At 34.9% G+C, this 21,740-nt stretch overlaps 2 protein-coding genes across 2 annotated transcripts; one reads left to right on the plus strand and one right to left on the minus strand.

Moving 5' to 3' along the window:
• The first annotated feature begins 602 nt into the window (after positions 1 to 602).
• On the plus strand, positions 603 to 11,510 carry LOC110682366 (WD40 repeat-containing protein HOS15-like). Its single transcript, XM_021858699.1, has 14 exons — positions 603 to 738; positions 3,371 to 3,516; positions 3,611 to 4,373; positions 6,000 to 6,094; positions 6,203 to 6,249; positions 6,688 to 6,832; positions 7,139 to 7,202; positions 7,666 to 7,824; positions 7,924 to 8,045; positions 8,573 to 8,647; positions 9,351 to 9,404; positions 9,506 to 9,579; positions 10,253 to 10,327; positions 11,041 to 11,510. Exons 1-14 carry the CDS (start codon positions 678 to 680, stop codon positions 11,258 to 11,260), a joined length of 2,100 nt encoding a protein of 699 aa, XP_021714391.1. The 5' UTR covers positions 603 to 677; the 3' UTR covers positions 11,261 to 11,510.
• A 210-nt stretch (positions 11,511 to 11,720) lies between these two features.
• Positions 11,721 to 14,132, minus strand: LOC110682367 (pentatricopeptide repeat-containing protein ELI1, chloroplastic-like). The gene has a single exon (XM_021858700.1). The coding sequence runs from the start codon at positions 13,726 to 13,728 to the stop codon at positions 11,827 to 11,829; it is 1,902 nt and encodes a 633-aa protein (XP_021714392.1). The 5' UTR covers positions 13,729 to 14,132; the 3' UTR covers positions 11,721 to 11,826.
• Positions 14,133 to 21,740: the final 7,608 nt, after the last annotated feature.

The following is a 21,740-nucleotide window of genomic DNA, read 5'->3' on the forward strand; positions in this document are numbered from 1 at the left end:
TTTAATAAAGGTTACTATGTTAAAAAAAATAAGGTTACTATGTTAAAAATAAAGGTCACTATGTTCAATATAATGTCAGTTGCGTGTGTATAAGCCTCGGGCCCACGCAAGTCTTTCTGAAGTGTACATTAAAATTGTTGGAAAGTGTTATCTCAAATTGAAAATCCATAAATTTATTTCATTACATATTATTTGTTAAGTCTTTTGCATCAATAATAATCTTAACGTTTTTGCCATGAGTATATATTTAGTAATACTACTCAAAACGCACGGGACTTAACCTAATAAATGTATATTTACAAAAACTTCTTGATAGTGTTTCCTTCCGGTTTTAGAGATTCTGAAATTGATTCTCAATTTCTCACCCCGCACTTTTAACCCTCTAAAAAAAATAATAATAATAAAAAATAAAATAAAAATGTACATATAATCCTGTACTCGTATCTTATAAATACTTGTAATTTTGCGGCCCGTTTCTATAAATTAACGGGCCCACCTAAAATTTACCACATACCAAAAACGGGTAAAAAAAAAAAAAAAAAACCTTCAACAGCGCACAGCATAAAATAATCTCTGAACTCCGTAACTTCCTTTCCTGTAAATCAGCAGCTCTCTCACTCTCTCTTCACGGAATTCATGGCTGCCTAATTCCACCAGTCTCCGGTGAATTCGCAACGATGTCTTCCATATCTTCCGGTGAATTAAACTTCCTCATTTTTCGTTATCTTCAAGAATCAGGTATGTTTACCCTTTCTCTTCACATCTTTTTTCTATTTATTTTGAAAAATTATTTCAATAATCTTAATTTTTCAATATAAGCGACCAATTTATGCGGTTGATTTTCGGTTTTTGAAATGTTTTCTCATCAAATTATTTCCGAATTTCAGTAATTCGAAGATTTTGATTGTGTTTGTGAGTATTCCTGTTTGCATTTTTGTTGATTTTATTGTTCTGTGTTTGAGAATCGAGGATTTGTGAGTAATTAGGGTTTTGAGTGGTTTTATATAGGCTAAAATTAAATTCTGGAATTGTATTGTTGATGATTTCTTCAGATTTGTGGTTTATGATTTTGGTGCTCACTTATTAGGTTAATTATTTGTTAGAGTGAATTTTCTGCAAATTTACATGATAATTGATAGTTTAGACACATGCATGGTTAAGATTAATTTATGAGATGCAAATCCTGAAGCTTTTGTCTGTAATTTAGGGTTGTGACTTTTGAGTGAGGGAACTGTAGGAGTGTAGAGTGGATTTAATTGCCGTGGAAAGTGAGTGGTCAACTTTGAGGAAATTGAATTTTGCCATGGAATTTTACGAGATAAAACGAGCAATCTATATATAGTAGATTTTTTTTTTTCGGATTGGGAAACTTAATTGACAGTTTATTGAATCCGGTAATATTGATGTATGATTGCTTCAGCTTTCATTTGAGGCGCTTTTCGAGATTAGACAACTGGAATGGTATAGGTATGAAGTAATGGGAGCTAAAAGTGAATTGTTGGGGAATCATGTGTGACTGTTAAAGTGTTGATTCATCTAGTTTGATATATTCTCAATTTTGTAGGATATAGAAGCTGTTGTGGCTAATTAAATCTCCTAAGAAAACCTGTCTACCTGAGTGCTTGTTGCTTAATGGCAAGACTCAATCACACAAAGCTGTATTGCGCTAATATGACCACAGTTATTTAGTTAAGATTACTAGAGGGTACCTCATCTGCTTAAGGCAAGCTCCTAGTGAAGCTCCATTACTAATTTTGTACAATGTGCTCTAGGATTTTAAGACCCAACTATCCAAGCTTATATTTTCCTCTCTACTACTTGCCTATCTTATCATTATTGTTTTTATCAATACCTTATAGCCTTGTAGATTATTGTTTCCCGAGAATCGAAAACCAGGAAGATTTTTACGGCCCAACTATCATGTGCAATGTTGTATATATCTAGGGTATTTTGAATTATTGGTAATTTTTTTGTTTTTTGGATGGAATCTTTGCTGTCTTGCACCATTTCTTCATCATTAATATAGAATGCCTCAGTATTGAGTTATACATCACCTATTTGGCCTTGTTCATGTTAATCGACTGAAGATGACTGTAAAGTCTATGGGATTCTTTAAAGGTTTTTAGCTTTTTACTAGTTACGGTGTTAATTACAATGCTTTTGTCAAAATAAAAAATAAAAAATTACAATGCTGATTACGAGAGATGTGCCTCTTTTGGTAGTTTCTATTGTTAATTAATGGCTTGATGCATTTTATACATTTTTTCACAACATGCCGTGCTCAGATTGCCTCATTGTTTTTTTCTCAAATGTGCTTAACTTAGATGGCATGCGATGATCTTTTCCATTTATTGAGGGTGATTTATTTCATTAAAACTGTTGTTAATTGTTTTTTGGAGATATTTTGGCATTCAGGTTAATTACCTTATGATAGAGATCTATAGTAATTGAGTGCCTCCTTTTTTTTTGTGAAATTAGAAGACTGGTCGTGAAATATGGGGAATATTGTATTAGGTCATATATAAGAGTCTTGGCCATAGAGTTAGCTTATATTATAAATTTAATGGGTTGAGTTAATGCTTTTGGTTGCAACATTGTTAGGACTGTTAGGAGACCAAGACGATGTTTTTATAGGTAAGGTTGCTGTGATCTCTTTATGGATTGGTCAAAATTGATTGCTTTTCTATTATTTGATCATGATTGAACCAAACTTGAATTGTACATCTCATTCTCAGTCTCGATATTTTAAGTTATATTTTCTCTTGCCCTTAACAAGTCTCTTGTCTCTTTTGTGTGTTTATGCCTTTCCTGTAAGTTTTGTAACTTGCTATGTTGCTTCTTTTAATGATGTTTACCCATCTAATTTAGATCCACTTTAGCTCAATAAGATATTTTAAGCTGTATATGCTCTTGCCCCTTTCTTAGTCCTTTATCTTTATTATGTTTAAATGCTTTTCCAAGTGATATAACTCTCCATGTTGCTTCTTTTTAATAAAGTTTACCCTTCTACTTTATATCCACTTCTGTTCACTAAGATATTTCTAGACCTTGCCAATGATGAATTTAGTTTTTTCTTGTAATCAGAGCTTCAGTTGTTAGGATTAGTAGGTTGTTATCTACTTTGATTGATTCTTTTTGAGTGATAAATGGTGATATAAATTAGAGGACTCCCTTTACTTTGAAAGGAAATGCTTTACTCTTCATGTTTGTTACTACTTTATGTATTGCTTTATTCTTAATTGAGCATTTCATGTTTAAATGTGCTCGTGACCAAAGATATGGAAGAATTGGGACCATATGTTTATATTCTAGTGATGTATAAGATAACAACCTTGAAATATGCATATTTTTGACGTATTTCCCATCACAGGGTTTACACACTCTGCCTTTGCTTTAGGATACGAAGCCGGAATCAATAAGTGCACCATTGATGGCAATTTAGTTCCACCGGGTGCTCTGATCACCTTTGTGCAGAAAGGGCTACAATACTTGGAAATGGAAGCTAACGTGAATAATGTTAGCAAAAACATGCAACCTTCATCTTTAATGTATTGATGGTCCTTTTTATGGTTTTGATGTTGACATTGGTTGCTTTTCTTTGGTGCTGCAGAGTGATGCAGATATGGATGAAGATTTTTCATTTATACAGCCTTTGGATCTTATCACTAAGGATGTGAATGAATTGCGCCGAATGGTTAAAGAGAAGAGGAGAAGTTCAAGGAAAGATAAGGAGAAAGAATCTGAAAAGGATCGTGATAGGGAACGAAAGCGAGGAAGAGATAACAGGAGGCTTGATAGGGAAAAAGATCACGTTAAGGATGGAGAGGGTAAAGAGAAGGATGAAAAAGCTGCGAGAGAAAAGGATGAAAAAGCTTCGAGAGAAAAGGAAGAAAAAGTTTTGAGAGAAAAGGACGAAAAAGCTCTGAGAGAAAAGGATGAAAAAGTTGCGAGGGAGAAGGATGAAAAGGCTGCAAGAGAGAAGGAAGAAAAAGCTTTGAGAGAGAAGGATGAAAAAGCTGCGAGAGAGATGGTCGGAAAAGCTTCAAAAGAGAAGGAAGAAAAGTTTGGGAAAGAGAGGGAAGAAAAGGCAGGGAAGGAGAAGGAAGAGAAAACTGGAAGAGACAAAGAAGAAAAATCTGGAAAAGAGAGGGATGAAAAAGCTGTGAAGGAGAGGGAAGATAAAGCTGGGAGGGAGAAGGAAGAAAAAGCTGGGAAAGAAAAGGATGAAAAAATTGGGAAAGAACAGGAAGAAAAAACTATTAAGGAGGAGGAGGAAAAGCCTAAGATACAAGATGGGCCTTCTGATAAAGAAAATGTTGTTGAGTGTGAAGAGAAGCCTGCCATCAAAGACGAAGAGCATGCAGTTTGTACTGGTAATTATATTAGTGTGTTCATTATGTGCTTTGATGTGAATTCTGTTTCCTGCCCTATTTAATTCTGTATTTGAGTAGCATAGGTAAACACTCAAAGTCAACATCATTTTTGAGTCATCGGTAGTTGGGTGGTAGAGGACATTTGGCGTTCAAGGAATTACTAGGATTAATCTTAGTCCAATTAGCCAATTAGTATAAGTCATATCTTTTTAATCTAATTATATATATATGCTAGTTTTGTGCCCGGGTGATGTTGATAAATTTTAGGATAAATTTTTTGGATTGAATATTAAATTTTATCGAGTACTCCCTTAAGAGCATATAATCCCTTTGATTATAAATTTACATGTATATTTGATTATAAATTTACATGTATTAGTCTCTTATTATGTCTAGGATTCAAAAATGATTATATATTTAGGTTGGAATGTATGTAGTTAAAAAATTGTTAGTTAGAAATTTAGAAAAATAATAATTTTTTATGAATTGAAAAAAAGTACACAAAATTGGTTAAAATATATCATAAATGCATCTTATTTTAAAGCATTTTTTAAAACGAATTTTATTAGGTATGTTTTAAAATTATTAATTATTTACGTATTTAAAGTATTAAAAGTTATTCGAAAATAAAACGTTAAAATAATTTTTCTATCCTAAAAACATATATCCGATACTGCTTACCTGTCATCAAACGCTGTAGCTGTGGGATCCTACTTGATTTATTAGTGACATATATGATATGATATAATATAATAATATTGTTAAAATCCTAATCCAGTCAGTATTAGTTTATCTTTTTTTTTTGTTTTTAGGGCTTAAATATATCTTTTTAATCCTAGTGCAGTTAGGATACATCCACGGTTTTAGTACTCCCTAAAGAACTTGATTTACGTATATAAAAAAGAGTTTTATTCTTTTTAGGAGTCCTGATTATTTTATTTCTTATCTTATTTAGATATCTTTGTTAGATTATTCTAAAATTTATATTGGCCTTGGGGTTTTAAGTTTATTTTTTTGTGATTAAGTTTAATAAAGGTTATAGTTTTGAGATAAAACCTACTAGAGTGGTCTAATTTGGTTTATTCTTTGGCAAGTTTGATCAAATTGTTCAGTGTTGCTCCTCTTGACTCTAAATTAAGTACGTAGATTTTGTGAAGTTTCTTTGACGTAGCAAAATCATATTAATGGCTGTGGGCTTTATTCCGAGTATGTTATATTTCTCTGCACCCTTATTTATTGTCATGTTCAAAATAGTACCAGCGAGGGCAATATCTTGTTACAGAGTATCATGCTGTTGCCATCCATATTTTGTCTTCTTTGGTGGAGGAAACAATGAAGAAACCAATGCATATTGACACCCTTGTTGATTAGCTATTTTTTTTTTTAATTTTTTTATTTTTAACGTCTCAGTTTCTTGGTAACTAAGTGTTGGAAACCAATGCAATTTAGTCAACAAGTATCTGCAATTTAATGTTTTAGTAGACACTAATCTGAAGGATGTGTCGGGCTCTAGTGATATAACTCACGTCCATGAACGTCTGTGCTTTGAACTTTTTGCATGTTTTGCCTGCTGTTTCCTTCAACGCTATATATTTGTGGTTAAGCTCATTTTGTCATGGTTTACAGATCCTGAGCCCATGGATATCTCTCCATCGTCGCCTTCTGTGGGGTGTGAAATTTCTGCATCTGACGTGACAATATTAGAGGGCCACACATCTGAGGTTTAATAGCAAACTATTTCCTTTTGCCTTTAGACAACTACATTTTATGGTATTACTCCCTTTGTAGACCAAATATGATGAAGCTATATGGACTCATATGTTGTCTAGGTTTGCGCTTGTGCATGGAGCCCTTCTGGTTCACTTCTTGCATCTGGGTGAGTACTTTTGCTACTTGATTGGTTGCTTCTAAGCTTTCTTTCAAGGGTTATGTTTAATTCTTTTCTCATACTAAAATACTCCTGTTTGATTGTAATAGTGAAGCCTGCTTACCAAGCTATAATTATTAATTAACATTGCTCTAGAACTCAGACTATGTATTGCATCAAATCTTATCCATACTTAAATGTTGAAGACCTGATCTTTGAATAGTTCTCTTATGTTTTGGCTGTTTGAAGACTATACAATTGGCTGGATAGTTGTTTATAAAAAGTAATATTTGCTTCTGTAGTTTTTTTAATCAGTCAGGTGCTCTGAGTTATTTACCTTATATCTTTTTAGGCTTTAGCATATCTGCCTTATTCTACCTCTGACACTGCGGAAGGTTAAAATTGCTTCTCTTTTGATTTTGACTCTGTATTTCTGTATTTTTTTAGTTCTGGGGATTCAACGGCTCGGATTTGGACAATGCCTGAGAAAGGTTCTAGATCGCACAACGGATCCACAAGTGTTGTTGTGTTGAAGCATGTTAAGGGGAAAACAAATGAGAAAAGCAAAGACGTTACTACTCTTGATTGGAATGTAAGTTGTACTAGAGCTATTTCCCAAATAGCTTAATCATGTATGCCATCTCTAGTCTTTTAGTTATGCATCATATATATTGCTTAGTAATAATCAATAAAGTTCACAAGTTCGACACGATCTCTACGGTGGGTGAAGTAGCTTATTAATGTATGGAACAGGATCAAAATGTGTTTGTTGCCTGTTATAGTGATCTAGCTTGCAGGTTAAAAGAAAATTCCTTTCGTTACCTGCTTTTTATATGAACATAAGTTTACTGCTGCAACTTATTTGCTCTAAGTTCCTTTTCTGCTGCTTCCTTTGCAGGGGGATGGTACCCTTCTTGCTACAGGATCTTATGATGGCCAGGCAAGAATTTGGAACACAAATGGTATGTCTATATCTGGTTCTTATCTTTGCTAGCAATGCTAGGTGACTGATGGAAAAACTGGAGAGCCTATTGGTCTTTACTGGTTAACAGGCATGACTGCTGTCTTCCAAAGTTTCCCTTAAGCTCACTGACTACAAACTATACTATTGGTTGTTTTTTTTTTTTTTTTTTTTTTTTTTTTGGGGGGGGGGGGGGGGGGGTGGGGGGTTTGAATTTAAGCTTTTTGAGAGTGGCTATTAAGAAAGCAAACTGAACCATGTATAATTGGAAGGATTTGTTATGGTGTGCAATGGCTAATTAGATTTCTTCTGGTCATTGATAATTGTGGGAAATTGTATCTTCTGATCAGCAGGGCTTTTGAGAGTAAGGTAGTCATTATTAAGCTGATCAATGCATGAGATGTGTAGTAGGTTGTTGTCTGGATACTATGGCTCCTTTTCATTTATTTTTTGTTGATGACCAGGTGACCTCAAGAGTACATTAAGTAGACACAAGGGGCCAATATTTTCCTTAAAGTGGAACAAGAAGGGCGATTATCTTCTTACTGGTAGCTGTGATAAAACAGCCATTGTGTGGGATGTGAAGGCAGAAGAGCCAAAGCAACAGTTTGAGTTTCATTCAGGTGTTTTTAAAAGGGGCTGTTATTGACTTTTCAATGGAATTATTTTAGCTTTTAAGATAGTTTTATATGTGCATTATACTTGAGCTCTGTTTTTTGTAGGTCCGACCTTGGATGTTGACTGGCGGAACAATGTTTCTTTTGCAACAAGCTCTACAGATAACATGATTTATGTATGTAAAGTCGGGGAAAGCAGCTCTGTTAAAACCTTTGCAGGTCATAAGGTTTGTTTTCTTCTTCTTTGTTGTTTTTACATGCATGTCTCCTATTCTCCCATTTGCCATAGCACTTGCTGGATAAAATGGCTTAATATGTGTGAACATGTGTTATGGATTCTTGCATACTGTCTTCTTATAGCCTGGCCTATTGATAACAACTTTTGGATATTTCTCTGTTATTGTCCTGCTATTTATTTTACAGTTGAGAATATGAGATTGACTATAATTCAGAATTTGGTGGGCATTTAGTTTTTTGTCCATTGTTTGTTATGTTTGAGAACTGAACGCATTAATTCAAAGTATTCGTAGTTGTATTTAGTTAAGTGACTCAAGTTTCTGGTTGTTCTTTGAGTAGCTTTTTTGTGGAGGGTGGGGGGATCAGGGTTATATGGGTCTGGATGCAGCTGAATAATGTGTTCTTTGATTACTTTGATTTCGTTTTCCCTGGTTATTATCAAATAATGCTTACATGTTGTTTCAACTATTGTTAGTTTTATAATTTTTTTTTTCTGTTATATATTTTGCAATTTCAGGGTGAAGTTAACTGTGTGAAATGGGACCCAACTGGGACATTATTGGCCTCTTGCTCGGATGATAGCACTGCAAAGGTTTTTCTTTTTCTTGTTAGCTTTAGTTGTGTGTAATATCCGTTGCTGGCCTGATCAATTTATTATTCTCTGTTCTCTATGCTGTTATCTTCAATACTGTGTTAGTTGATTTTGTAAGGTGTAGGAGAATAACTTCTTTTAGGTGTGAAAGCTTGAATACTTTCCAAACTAAGAATAAGAGGAATGAAAACTTGATAAATTGATCTGAAACGCTTGATGAGCAGCTACTAAGATTCTTTAACGTGATATGAAGTATTCTTATGAAATGTGTGCAATCTTTTCTTTCTCCATATTCCTACCAAGAGTTTGTGACAAATTATGGTTGTGGACTTAAGGCTGCATATGGTTTTTACTTTATCAAATTTTGTCAGTAGGATTCATACTGGGTTGTCATTGACTCTTTGTAGTTGACTAATAGATTGTCAGGCTTTAAGACCAAGTAGAGAAACTTAGGTATTAGATCTCCCATAATTTTCATTGTGAATATTTTAATTTATTGAGTTATATTTATAGTAATGATTTGCAAAATTAATCCCAGAAGGGATATGAACACCGTTTATCTCTCCTATTACGATGAAGTATTTCCCGTCATATTTGTGTAAATGTGGTGTGCTTTATCTTTCTCTGCGGTATTAGTTTTTCATAGGTTAATTTTTCCATATTATATGCTGATTTGTAATTTTTATGTGTAATGGATGTGCAGGTATGGAGTATGAAGCATGATGTTTTTGTTCATGATTTAAGAGATCATTCAAAGGTTTGCTTTGATCTTTTCTTGATTACAAATTTAGTTTCTGCTATGGAATCTTACTGATATCTCCAATCTCAAATCTATATATTATATATATTTTATTGTAGGAGATATACACTATAAGATGGAGCCCTACAGGTTCTGGCACTAACAATCCCAATCAACAATTGGTTCTTGCCAGGTAATATTCTTCTTTACTGGCTCTAATGCAATTAATGATGTATCACGGATTGACAGGATTGTCAATTATTGTTTTGCTGTAGACTTGTAGTTATAGATCATTGTACTTTTGGCATCTTCATGGCATACATGTACTATTTATTCTCACTTATTATACTCAATTCTTAAAGAATATCATGTAGCTAGTATGAACAAATTCTCTCTGCTTGGGCATGTTGAAGGCTAATTTATTTTATATATTGTTAGTTTAAATCTTCATATTCTAACCATGCAAGTCTTGTGGTTTTACCATCTTTTATATTGCTGTAGTATCTGGTTCCTACTTCATGATGTAGACTTTGCTTACAGCCTACTATGTTATTGAGGTGCCTAGCACTTGAAAGAAGCTATATTACTCATTAATTTTTTTTTTAAACTTTTTGTTTTTCCCATTTATCTGGAAAATGAGATTAAAAAGGAGCTAAATTCACAATACAATCATGGCTATAATTTTCTTAAGGATATCTATTGGCTAACTTTGCTAGAATGTAGGCTGACTTCTCTTATGAGTCATGACACATGTTACATTGTTACGCATACCTTGCTTAAAGAGAAGACAATTTTACCTCCCATATGCCATTCCATCTAATTTGTTTTGCTGATTTATGCACTTCTATGATTTTTTTTGTTTGCAGTGCATCTTTTGATTCCACTGTGAAACTATGGGATGTGGAGCTTGGAAAATTACTGCATAACTTGAATGGTCACAGGTAAGTTTATCATTTGAGAAGTTGTTGATTTATGATTTGATGGCTTTTATGATATGATGCGGTTTGTAAGCATGGATTATGTTAGGCCTCTCATTATGAAGATAAGAAAAAATGGTTTGTATTTCTTTATTTATTTATTTTTTAATTTTAATAACTACTACGCCTTTTTCTCTGTTCACAGCTCATTAAAAAGATAATTAAGATTTAGATAATCAGTAAATTAGCTTTTCTGTCTTGTACTTGTAGTGTATCATAAGCACTACTCTAAATAAGCAGAAATGTCAGCAAAAAAATGTTTAAAACTGAAATAGGAAACAATATGATCACATAATAAGCCTTCTAGATATATGATGATCCAGAGTCTGGGCTTGCCCAGAAATGAGGATTACTCGCTGAGTAAGAATACAAGTTACATTGTGTTGGGGATGGAAAAGGAGGGGGTCTCTGATACTGCGTCATGTGTCCTGTTGGATAAGTAAAAGAAAAGCATTAGTAATCATTTTTGTAGGTTGTAGAAGGAGTGTATTGTTGACAAAAGGCTTGTATAGTCTAGACTCTAGACAGGAGCTGGCATGTATAGTCTGGTTAGAAGTTTATAATCTGTATGATTCTTGGAATGTATACGATCTATTGATCTCCATCTTCGTTGTTTCATTACATATGAAGTAGCTGTTTCTGTTTTTCTACGAAGCCTGATCTTTTTCCATTTACAGGGAAGCTGTCTACTCACTTGCATTCAGTCCTGATGGTGAATATTTGGCTAGTGGGTCTTTGGATAGATCGTTGCATGTGTGGTCCCTGAAGGAGGGAAAGATTGTGAAGACGTACTCTGGAAACGGGGGCATATTCGAAGTATGTTGGAATAAGGAAGGCGACAAAATTGCTGCATGTTTTGCCAATAATACTGTATGCGTTCTGGATTTCAGAATGTAGCAGTCAGGGGCACAGAACATGCATGAGAACTAGATGATGCCGAGCTTAAACGTTTTGGCTTAGCTTAGAAAGACTTGGAATTCTTTCTGTAGTTTGGGTTAGGATTAGCTGTTCAATTAGTGATGTAGATTTGGTCCGCCATGTACAATTATGCTATTTGATAACCGTAATTAAATATTTAAATTACAATTGTACAGATTACACTTTATCAAATTTTATGGCCCTTCTAATTTTCTATTATTAGTCTCCAGTTGCTTTGGATCTACAGGTTATCGGCATACGCGTTTTACATGACCTGTTTCATCCTGCCTTAGCTATATTTGTGTCATTAGGGAATGAGGGCTTCATGATTTTTCTAGCTGTTTGTTGCTGAAGTTTTCTTGGCTGTTTGCGTTGTTTTCTTCATCCAATTTAAAACTTTATATTTTTGCCTGTTTGCTTGGATGCTGCGTGAGGGATTGATTTTGGAGATTTGTATTTACTAGTATTTTGGTATATACTAGTAATTTCATACATTGGACAACAACTCTGCAAATTTTTAACTCTTGAAACATGGTCTTTCTTAACTACCAATAATCTCCACAAGAACACATGCCATTTTCGAAATGGTGGAATCGGTTCCTATCCCTCACAACTATCTTGCGTCCTGTAATCTTTGAGATCAACTTCGTAACTACATGACAATCTGAACATACGCGAAGGTTCTTCACAATCTTGATTGTAGTTCCTGGAGAAGTGCTAATTAAGCCAAAGGCAATAGCAAGTCTCTCACTATGAACTCCCAAAGATTGCTCTTTCTCCTCCTCCCCACCGTCACGTAGTACAGTCTCTGTCTGAGGGGAGTAACCATGATCTTTTAACCACTTATACATCTCTTCTAGCATCTTATAGATGTCTTTGCTCTTCGGATGTCTCAAATCTCCAGCAAGAAACTCATGTACCTTGTTATTTACCTCAATAGAACTACAACCAGGTTCCTTCTGTATCCCTCTCTCTTTCATCATGGCTCTCACATTGGCTACACCATCCCAGTCCCCTACTCCTGCATATATGTTCGATAGAAGAACATATGTCCCGTCACTTGCTAGGTTTCTGCTGACAAGAAACTTGGCAATTTCCTCTCCTAGAGAATTATTTCCATGCAGACGGCAAGCACCTAGCAATGTTCCCCAAAGAACAGGATCAGGATCGGCATTCATGCCTTTGATAAGGTTGTAAGCTTCCTTTAAATGCCCAGCACGCCCAAGAAGATTTACCATACATCCATAATGCTCAACCTTCGGTTCAAGATTGTAAGCATCCTTCATCAGAGAAAAAAACTCCTTCCCTTCGGACACCAAACCAGCATGAGCACAAGCATTCAGGACACCAATAAAGGTGATATCAGTAGGGCGAAATCCCTTCTCGCGCAGCTCATCAAACAACTGCAATGCCTCTTGGCTAAACCCGTGCATTGCATACCCTACAAGCATCGAATTCCATACAACAACATCCTTTCCTGTTATACCATCAAACACAAGTCTCGCATCCTCCAAACTACCACATTTAGCATACATATCAACAAGAGCCGTACCCACATGAACATTAACTTGAATTCTGTTATTGACAATGTAAGAATGAACCCATCTACCCAACTCAAGTGCCCCAAGTTGCCCACAGGCAGATAATACTGATAAAACAGTTATTTCGGTAGGCTTCAATTTCGCCTTCAACATTTTCCGAAAAAGCACCAATGCATCATTAGGCCTTCCATGTTGAGCATACCCATCAATCATCACATTCCAACACACCACATCCTTCTCCACCATCCCATCAAACAGCACTCTAGCATCATCTAGATGCCCATGCTTTGCATAACAAGTTAGCATCGCGGTCACTGCCACCAAACTTCTCTCAGGCATTGTGTCGAACAGTTGGCGTGCAGAAACCAAATCCCCACCTTTAGCATACACATCCAAAATCCCAGTTCTTACAAACAAATCCCCATCAATCCCAATCCTAATTGCTTGCGAATGGAGCAAAACCCCATCTTTAATCAAGCAAGATTTCAGCAGGGAAGAGAAGGTGAAGACATTGGGTTCAACACCTTGAGTTAACATCTGAACATATAATTCAAAAGCCTGAAGATGCAATCCGCGAGAAGAATGAGCATTGATGATGGCAGTGTATAAATATACATCTGGGTTTGCAGTCTTTTTGAAGAGAGCGAAAGATCTTTCAAGATGGCCAATAGAAGAGTAGGTCTTTTGAAGCTTGAAGTTCAAAATGGGGTTGTTTTCGTGGCCGTGCCGGAGAATTACGGCGTGGATTTGGAGTAAATGGGTGAGATTCCTACATTTGTCGAGTAAAAATGGGAGTTTTTCCGGCGGTGGGCGGTGGCTTGACGGTGGAGATAGGTTGTTAGCACGGGCCGTGCGGCTGTTTAGGGGTGGTGATGATTGGGATGTGAACAGAGGAGAGGAGGACATGGCGATTGTTACAAGTGGATTAGTTTTTTTTTTTTTTTTTACCGGTTATTCAAAAATTAAGCGTCATTTGCAATGAAATGTTTGGGTGTCAAACTTAATTGTTGGGAGTTGGGAGTCTTGGGACAATGGGTATGGAAGGTTTGTGAGCCATTGCATAAGTCTGGTCACTTCGGTTAGATAGGGCATTCGTGTGGCTGGACAGAGCGAGTCAAAACAACTCATAAAAATTTCTCATTTATGTCATATGACACACATTTTATAAGTTTTATAGATTATGAATACATAAATCATCAATAACTATATACTAAAAAATACACCAGCAATGACACATATTATTTTCCGAAAAAAGGACACAACAAGAGATGAAATGTGTTATTGTCAGTTTGTCTTTTAGTATATAGTTATTGAATACCCATATATTCCATACTAACTTGTGCTGGAGTATGGAAAGTGTCATCTCCAACGCAATTAGAAAATTGCGAGATGTTAAGATGTTATTTTGCTTGTTATGTCAACATGTAATAGTCTTTGTCCATTTAATAGAGTTATGCACATGTTTATGGATTAAGTACTTGAATAGACATCGATATCGGTATTGAACTTATCAAATACGGAATATATCACTAACGTTAATATTCGGCATTTGCAGGTGTGATCTGATATAGTTCAGTTGCTCGTACTTTCAAATATCACATTACATATGAAATACCCTAAAAGATTTCAAAATAGAAAAATTAGGAGTTTGAACCCTAGTAAAGCAGAAACTTAGGAGCTTAAGCCCCATCAATTTGTTAATTATCAATATTTAAGCGTAAATTTAACTCTATTTAGTTCGATATCACCTAATAAAGGGTCGGTTCATATTTACTTAATTTCAGTTCAGTTCAGCTCCAATCAGTTCAGTTCAGTTAAACTCCTAATTTCCCTCTCTCATAAAATATTCATTTCACCTCAATTCAGTTCAGTTCAGTTCAGTTCAGCTCCAATCAGTTCAGTTCAATTCAGCTCAGTTCAGTAAATGTGAATAGGCCCAAAGTCATTAACAAACATTTTACCAATTTATAGTAGATTAATGACAAAAATAATTAGGAAGGAAACTATCTAACTGTTATCTAAAATAAAGTTTTGGTTATCCCTTGACTTGGTTATTACCATATCTGATATCCCTTAAACCCTACATCTGAGTAAACCCTCCTCACTCAACTCTGAGCAAGCAATTCAGCACCCAAAACTGAAACACAAACAACAATGGCATGGAGAAGTGGATCCTTCTCAAGGTCTTTCCTCAACGCAACCAGATCTCCTTCCATCCGCCCTTCCACCGCCTTCCGCCGCCCTTCTTCGCCGCTTCTCCCTAATCCCGCCCGCAATTCTCGCCGTCTTTCTTTCACCAACCCTAGGTACCAATTTTCTGCTCAATTTTTTCAAATTCAATGATTTTTCATTCTTATTTCTGCAAAATTTGATGAATTCATTCATCAATTGTTCAGGAGCGTTGAAGTGTTGGGATGCGCGCAATCGTTGATGCCGATGCATTCGGTGGTGGTCGACACTCGATTGACGTCTTACATTGCAGTCGACGCTAGGGCTTTTTGCGAGTTGTCTCAGGGTACCTTCTGTCGAACTTGTCAAGATCGCTAATTTTCTCTCTCCTTTCCTCTCTCTCTATTTCTCTCACACTTAGTAGTGAGTCTCAATTTTTTGTGCTATATTTGTGTTCGTTTTGCTTTTCCTTTATTGTTCATTTCAATTGCTTTTATGCTGTTGAGATTTGCTGCATTTTCTACGGTTCGATTTTGTAGTAATTGGATGAGCTTAGATTAGATTGACATTGGATGAATTTAGATTGGAATGACATTGGATGAATTTAGATTGGAATGACATTGGATGAACTTAGATTAGAATGGCATTGAATGAAATTAGATTAGGACTGGATGAAATTAGATTAGGACTCGATGGATTTAGATTAGAATGGCATTGGATGAACTTAGATTAGGACTGGATGAAATTAGATTAGGACTCGATGAATTTAGATTAGAATGGCATTGGATGAACTTAAAGCTACATTATATTTAGAAGTTTGGGAATCGGGACTTAGTTGATGTTAAAAGCTCTTTACATCTTGAATTTGGTGTTTTATTTGTAAATTTTAGCTGTTAAGTGAATTGGATATAAGATATAATTGGACATTATACCAGATACAATTGAAGTGTTTGGACTTGTTTAGTTGACCGAGAATATTGACAGGTTTCTGTGTGCCTTGATCTTTAATATTTCTGTTACTTTGTAAAAATAATTTCTTTTGGGCCAATTGGAAGACAACTTGAATTGTTTGACTTGCTAGATGCCATATTGCATCCAATGTCTTTATTGAGAAAGGAGTGAGAAGTCTAAGATGCAGAGGTTTTTTGGATCTCAGGAACGACTGTATTAGGTCATGGGCCTCATGGCACTGGCATGCGCATCAGTTGCACAAGATGCACTGTTTTTTAAGAGAAAAAATGCCTGAAATTATTTTCTTTTTAGATGGCACATCTGTAAGGAATTCTAGTCTGAGAATAGGGAAATGAAGAACAATAATGTGATTTTTTTTTTAGTTATGGTCATCACGCCTTCACATGCCCCTCGCCTTTAAGTACAACTGATTACCATAAGAATGCGTATCAGGGTTTGTATTTGATATAAATTATTTTGAACTCTTGTCACTTCTTTTGTTCTCCAAGCAAGGGAGATTTGTCAAGAAAAGAATTGAGCTCTTAGGTTCTTTTTCTCCCCCTCCCTCCTTTCTTGATGTGTAAGTACTGTAAGGGACAGAGTTGCTTTTCTTGAAAATAGGAGGGCGTTTTTGTGTTATAGTTATTGTGATTTTTCATTTCACATTAAGTATATATGTTGTACCCAAAATACACCAACACGTACTTGAGTCCTAGTAAGTAGTAACATAGGTAACAATAACAATAACAATAACATTAAGTATATATGTTGTACTCAAAATACACCAACATGTACTTGAGTCCTAGGCAAAACAAAGCCTTATCCCAAAAGGTTGGGTTTGGCCGCGTAAATCCAACTTATCTCTCTTGGTAATCCAAGGAGATTCTTTTCCTCAATTCGCATCTACTTCATGCTTTTGCAAATCCGTATTCGTCTTGTCGTTCTTTTTTCCTCTATCCAAGTCTAAAGGTGTTAATTCGGGTGTTCGGATTAGATGCTTGGGTTCGGTGAGGTTGGGTCGCATGAGGTCCACTTTTAAATTTAAGGCATGCTAAATTATTGCGTCCATACAAGTCAAAATCTGAATTTATTTATTTATTTTGTCGGGTTTGGGTTTGGGTTTGGGTTGGGTCTGCCTGATTTGTTTTTGACACCTATATACAAGTCATGTTTGGCCATTAGATTTTCTTTGAGATATAACATAGGTAAATAAGTATAACCATTGATGTGTATTCCTTGGATATTTAGATTGTATACTTGTATATATTTGTTGATTGTTGTTTTTGCTAGCACTTTGTTGGATTAGGATAAGGCATCTCTCCCTGGGGTTGTGGGCATTTGTTGAACTTCGAAGAACACACTACTGAATGTAGTAACCATTTAGCAACATGGAACAAAAGAAGCATAATTTTGTATTGTGAACTGAGTTACTGAACAAGAAACCTATATAGAGTTCCTTTCCAAAATAAAATAAGGTACAACAAATGTGATGTCAGATTCTAGTGTACTTGAGCTGTGAAGATCATCTTAATTCTTAATTCTGTTGACATTCTTGTCTTCCAGATTATATTTATAACCGTTTGACTCATGTTGTGCGCATGCACCATGCACTTTTACATTATTGTAGATGATTTTTTTCTTAATATATTTTGTTAACCTTTTAGGTACTTAAATTGCCTAGTTGGTGAAGGAAAAAAAAAAAAAGGAATTCTCTCAGTTGATGGCAGTTGAATTGGTGCATGGAACACTCCAACCTGCAGTAGGCTGCTGGATTAACTATAAGTAGGTTTCATCTATACTTTCCTAGGTTCTGTTGGGAAGTTTACTTTCAATAACCTTATGAACTTGTGAAGATCAAGTTAGATTTTTCTTGAATACTTCTATAAATAATCTTTTTAATATTACTTTATGTAGGTGATTTTTTTTTTTTTTTTTAAATTAAAATTATTGAAGGGATTGATGGTACGGAGTACCCCATTTAGTCAGTTTTTTGTTGCTTGCTTCCGCTTGCATTTATACTTTTTTACCCCATTTGTGTATACTGTGGCTCAAGATTTTTTATTCCCTCCTCCCCTCCCTTCCCATATCTGGGATGAAGATCGTTCTATGACTCTTATCACTCTGTTAGATTGATGATTAGTTCTTCAAGTACTATTAACCTAGAAATCGTATTACTTGATTACTGGAGATGCTACTGTGAGTCAGTCTTTAATTTGCTGTGATATGCAAAGGATTTTTTTTTATTTATTATTTTTTTTTTTTTAAAAAGAAAGGAATGGTTTTTATAGTGTCTCTTTCAGAATGAAGGGTGTGTTAAGGGATAAGAAAAAGACTCTGGAAGCTGGACTCTAGCTGCACTAGCCATGGGACACCATTTTTTGTTAATATGTTGTCTCAAGTAATAATACTGGTATAAAATATAGAATTTATCGTAATGTAGACCAGACACAGTGCTGACCATGGAGCCTTAGACACTTAAATTTTATCTTGCTACCCTGTTTGATTAGGTTAGTTATCAGATAGTTTCTTTTTGATTAAATTCGAAGAATTTATTGATCAAAACTAGAATACACAGTAGTAATTTGGGGGGTTCCAATTGGGGAAGAACCGAAGAATTGACATCTATCTTGAAGTATATGCTATGCAAGTTTTCAACTTGCTAACCTTACTAGTATGCCATACAAAATTTGAAGCACAAAAGCAGCTATAGCAATAGGAATATTCTTCTTTAAAATTGAAACACTTGTACTGTATTTTTTTGAGTAATTTATGTTTTTCTGTAGGGTGAATTTCCCTTTTTTTTTTTTTTTTTTTTTGTCAATAGGAGGTGAGATTTAAAAATTAGTAATGTGTTGCATTTACTGAATGAAAATGTTAAGCGCAGTCTTTAAGGATTATGGGTCAGAATTTTAATGGAGTAATACTGAACTCTTTCTCTTAAGTACAAAATGTACGAGGCATTGCTGCAAGGTGGAATAAAGAAGTGCAGATGATTGGTAAACAATGCCGATATTTTCTGGCTGTGATTCCAAGTACCTTATTAGAATAAACTCAAGAATATAAGACCATAATGGTCTATTAATTTCTGTACATGTAAATGTGGGGCTGTTCAAATTATAGCAATTTGCCCTCATTCTTAACAGGCTTACAGAAAGTATGGGGCAGAAGCAGGAAGCTGCTTTTGCAACACATCTTTCTCCTTGGAAAGAAGAATCTTGATCAACTGTAGTTACTCCAAAACATTTGAACAGGTTAGGAAAAGTAGTATGAATAAATCCCACAATCCCAACTACCAAAGAATCTTATTCTTCAATAATTATAGTCCTACTTGATTTGGGATATAAAGAGGAGGGAGTTGATGATAGAACCAAAATCCTGACAGAAACCTGCTGCACTTAAAGTTGAGATAAGTTATTTTTTTATGATAATAATCAGAAAGTTATATATCTTAATAGAGAAGCATCCTTTCCACTAGGATCTTTAAGATGCTTCATCTTTCCTATTCTTATTTAAGAGTAAGCATGTCTAGTCCTCCCTGCAAGAAGAAAAATTGTCGGATTTAAAATGGTTTTAGAGAGGGAAGATGGTCGAAACCAAACTGTCAACAATGATCAAAACGAGATCAATGTTGAGATAGGTAATTGGTTAAGCCTAAGCTTTATTACAGCTGAGGCAGATTCAGATTGTGGTGGTACGATTAAGACTTTTAATTGCAGTTTTTGCCAAAGGAAGTTTTTTAATTCACAAACGCTGGGTGGCCATCAGAATGCACACAAGAGAGAAAGAGGAGAAGCTAGGAGGCATAGACTATTGATGAAAGAAATTAAGTCAGTGTCACCTGTTTGCAGTGTTCGAGTTGTTAGGTCACTTGGTATTCAGCCGCATTCACTCATTCAAAAGTTGGTCAGCAGAGAGAGATTGATGTCGAGTGAATCTCGGTATAATGAGTTCAGCTGTGGGTTTGGAACCACATGGAGTGGTAATCTATATACATGCCTGAAGAAGATATGGCGGCATTGGTTTGGCCTGGAAGTTTTCGGAATCCAAAACAGCAGCCCTTTAATAAACTCATGAATCATAATGAGATTGACTTGAATCTTAGTTTATGATCACGGTTTGTTCTTCTTCAAGCTGTAGGCATAAATAGAAACCTCAATTCTGGTGCTAAGCCATAAGTTAATGTAGTCTTTCTTTTCTTTTCTTTTTCTTTTTTTTTTTCAAGATGGGATGATCTCTAGAGCCAAACAAACCTAATTAACCTGACCCAAAACATGTGCCTCTTAATACCTTGTTATTCTACGGTATACTTCCCTCTAAGCAGTACTGGTGATCATACTTGAGTTTGGTTACTTTAAGATAATCTCAGGGTAAATAATAACTAGCTTAATTTTTGTAACCTTTGAGGCTTTGAACTGGCTTACCTCAGTTCAGAACATTTACAGTATTTATCTTGTTATTTCGCCGAAATTACAACTCTACCCCACCTTAATGCATTTTTTTTTTTTTTGACAAACGCTGTGGCAGCTAAGAATGTGAATTTAACTTTTAACTTTAAGGTTATAGCAATTTTAACTATAGTGCTTATTATTGTGACCTTTGTTATGATTATGAATAGTAGATGATTTTGTTTCTCTGATTACCGACTAATCGGTTACTGGTCTAGGCAAAAGAGGTTACTCTTTCTCTTTCTTTGCATTTTGTAATTCTAGAGTTATATGTATCAAACATGTATGAGTCAGAAGAGTACTCCTTAAACTGGAGTTTTTTTGGTGATTTTTTTTTTTAAAAAAGAGAAATTTAATTTATCAATTTCTCGTAGAGGTGATAAGTCTTGTAACGATACCTAACTTGCTCGCGAGCCACCCAAACTAGACTTAGAAAAACACATCTTGAGTGAACTTGACATGACCTTCAAGGTTTGCTCGAGACTTAAATGAGTCGATTTATTAAGGCCATGTTATTTGATGGCTCTCTGATCATTCTTGTTACTCCGTAAATCCGTAATTTGATGGGTACGCAACAAGTCTTTGACGATAAATTATGTGCTCGTGCATTATGATGATGGCTCAGAACTTCAGAGTCCTTTCTGAAGGAGTAAAAGGACTTCATAGCTCAAGTCGAAGCAATAGGTTACGTATATGTGTTGTTGCCCATTTTTGGTTATTTTGCTTCTCGAAAAAAAAAAAACATTTTCATTATTTTTTAAGCTGTAGTGTTTGGTTAATTCGTTCATTTTTGCTTAAATGTGTGGATTTGTCTCCTAAAAGCATGAATGAAATAGATAAACTGCCCCTACAACTTTGGTTGACAATATTATGTTTGTGGAATCCAGGGAAGGATCAAACTTCTTGCAAAATCCATGCTTTGTGAAAATTTCTTTTTAATATTCAACACCCAATTTTTTCAAGTAAGAACAAATCCCTCGAAACAAGGAAAAATTCTACAAATATCCTACTTTTTTTAATTTTGAAATGTATAGTGTGGAATATCTGCTTTCTAGTCTCTACCACCAAACAAGGAAAGAAAAACCATACAAATGAAGCACGAGTAGATCAATATTAAAGCAATAAGGAAAATTACAATCTCGTACAAGATGTTATTTTTGTTTTTATCCTCCAACTAAAATAATACTCTCTCCGTTACATATTATTTACAACAAAGGAGTATTATTTGTGAGATATAAAATATTCCTTTGTTGAGAGTAATATGTAACGGAGGGAATATTTGTAGTATTTTTTGAGATTTAAAAAAAAATCATTTTATTTCTTAACGTTGATTATAATATTATATACATCTAA

Source organism: Chenopodium quinoa, unplaced genomic scaffold (assembly GCF_001683475.1).
Source record: "Chenopodium quinoa cultivar QQ74 unplaced genomic scaffold, ASM168347v1, whole genome shotgun sequence".
NCBI lineage: Eukaryota > Viridiplantae > Streptophyta > Magnoliopsida > Caryophyllales > Amaranthaceae > Chenopodium > Chenopodium quinoa.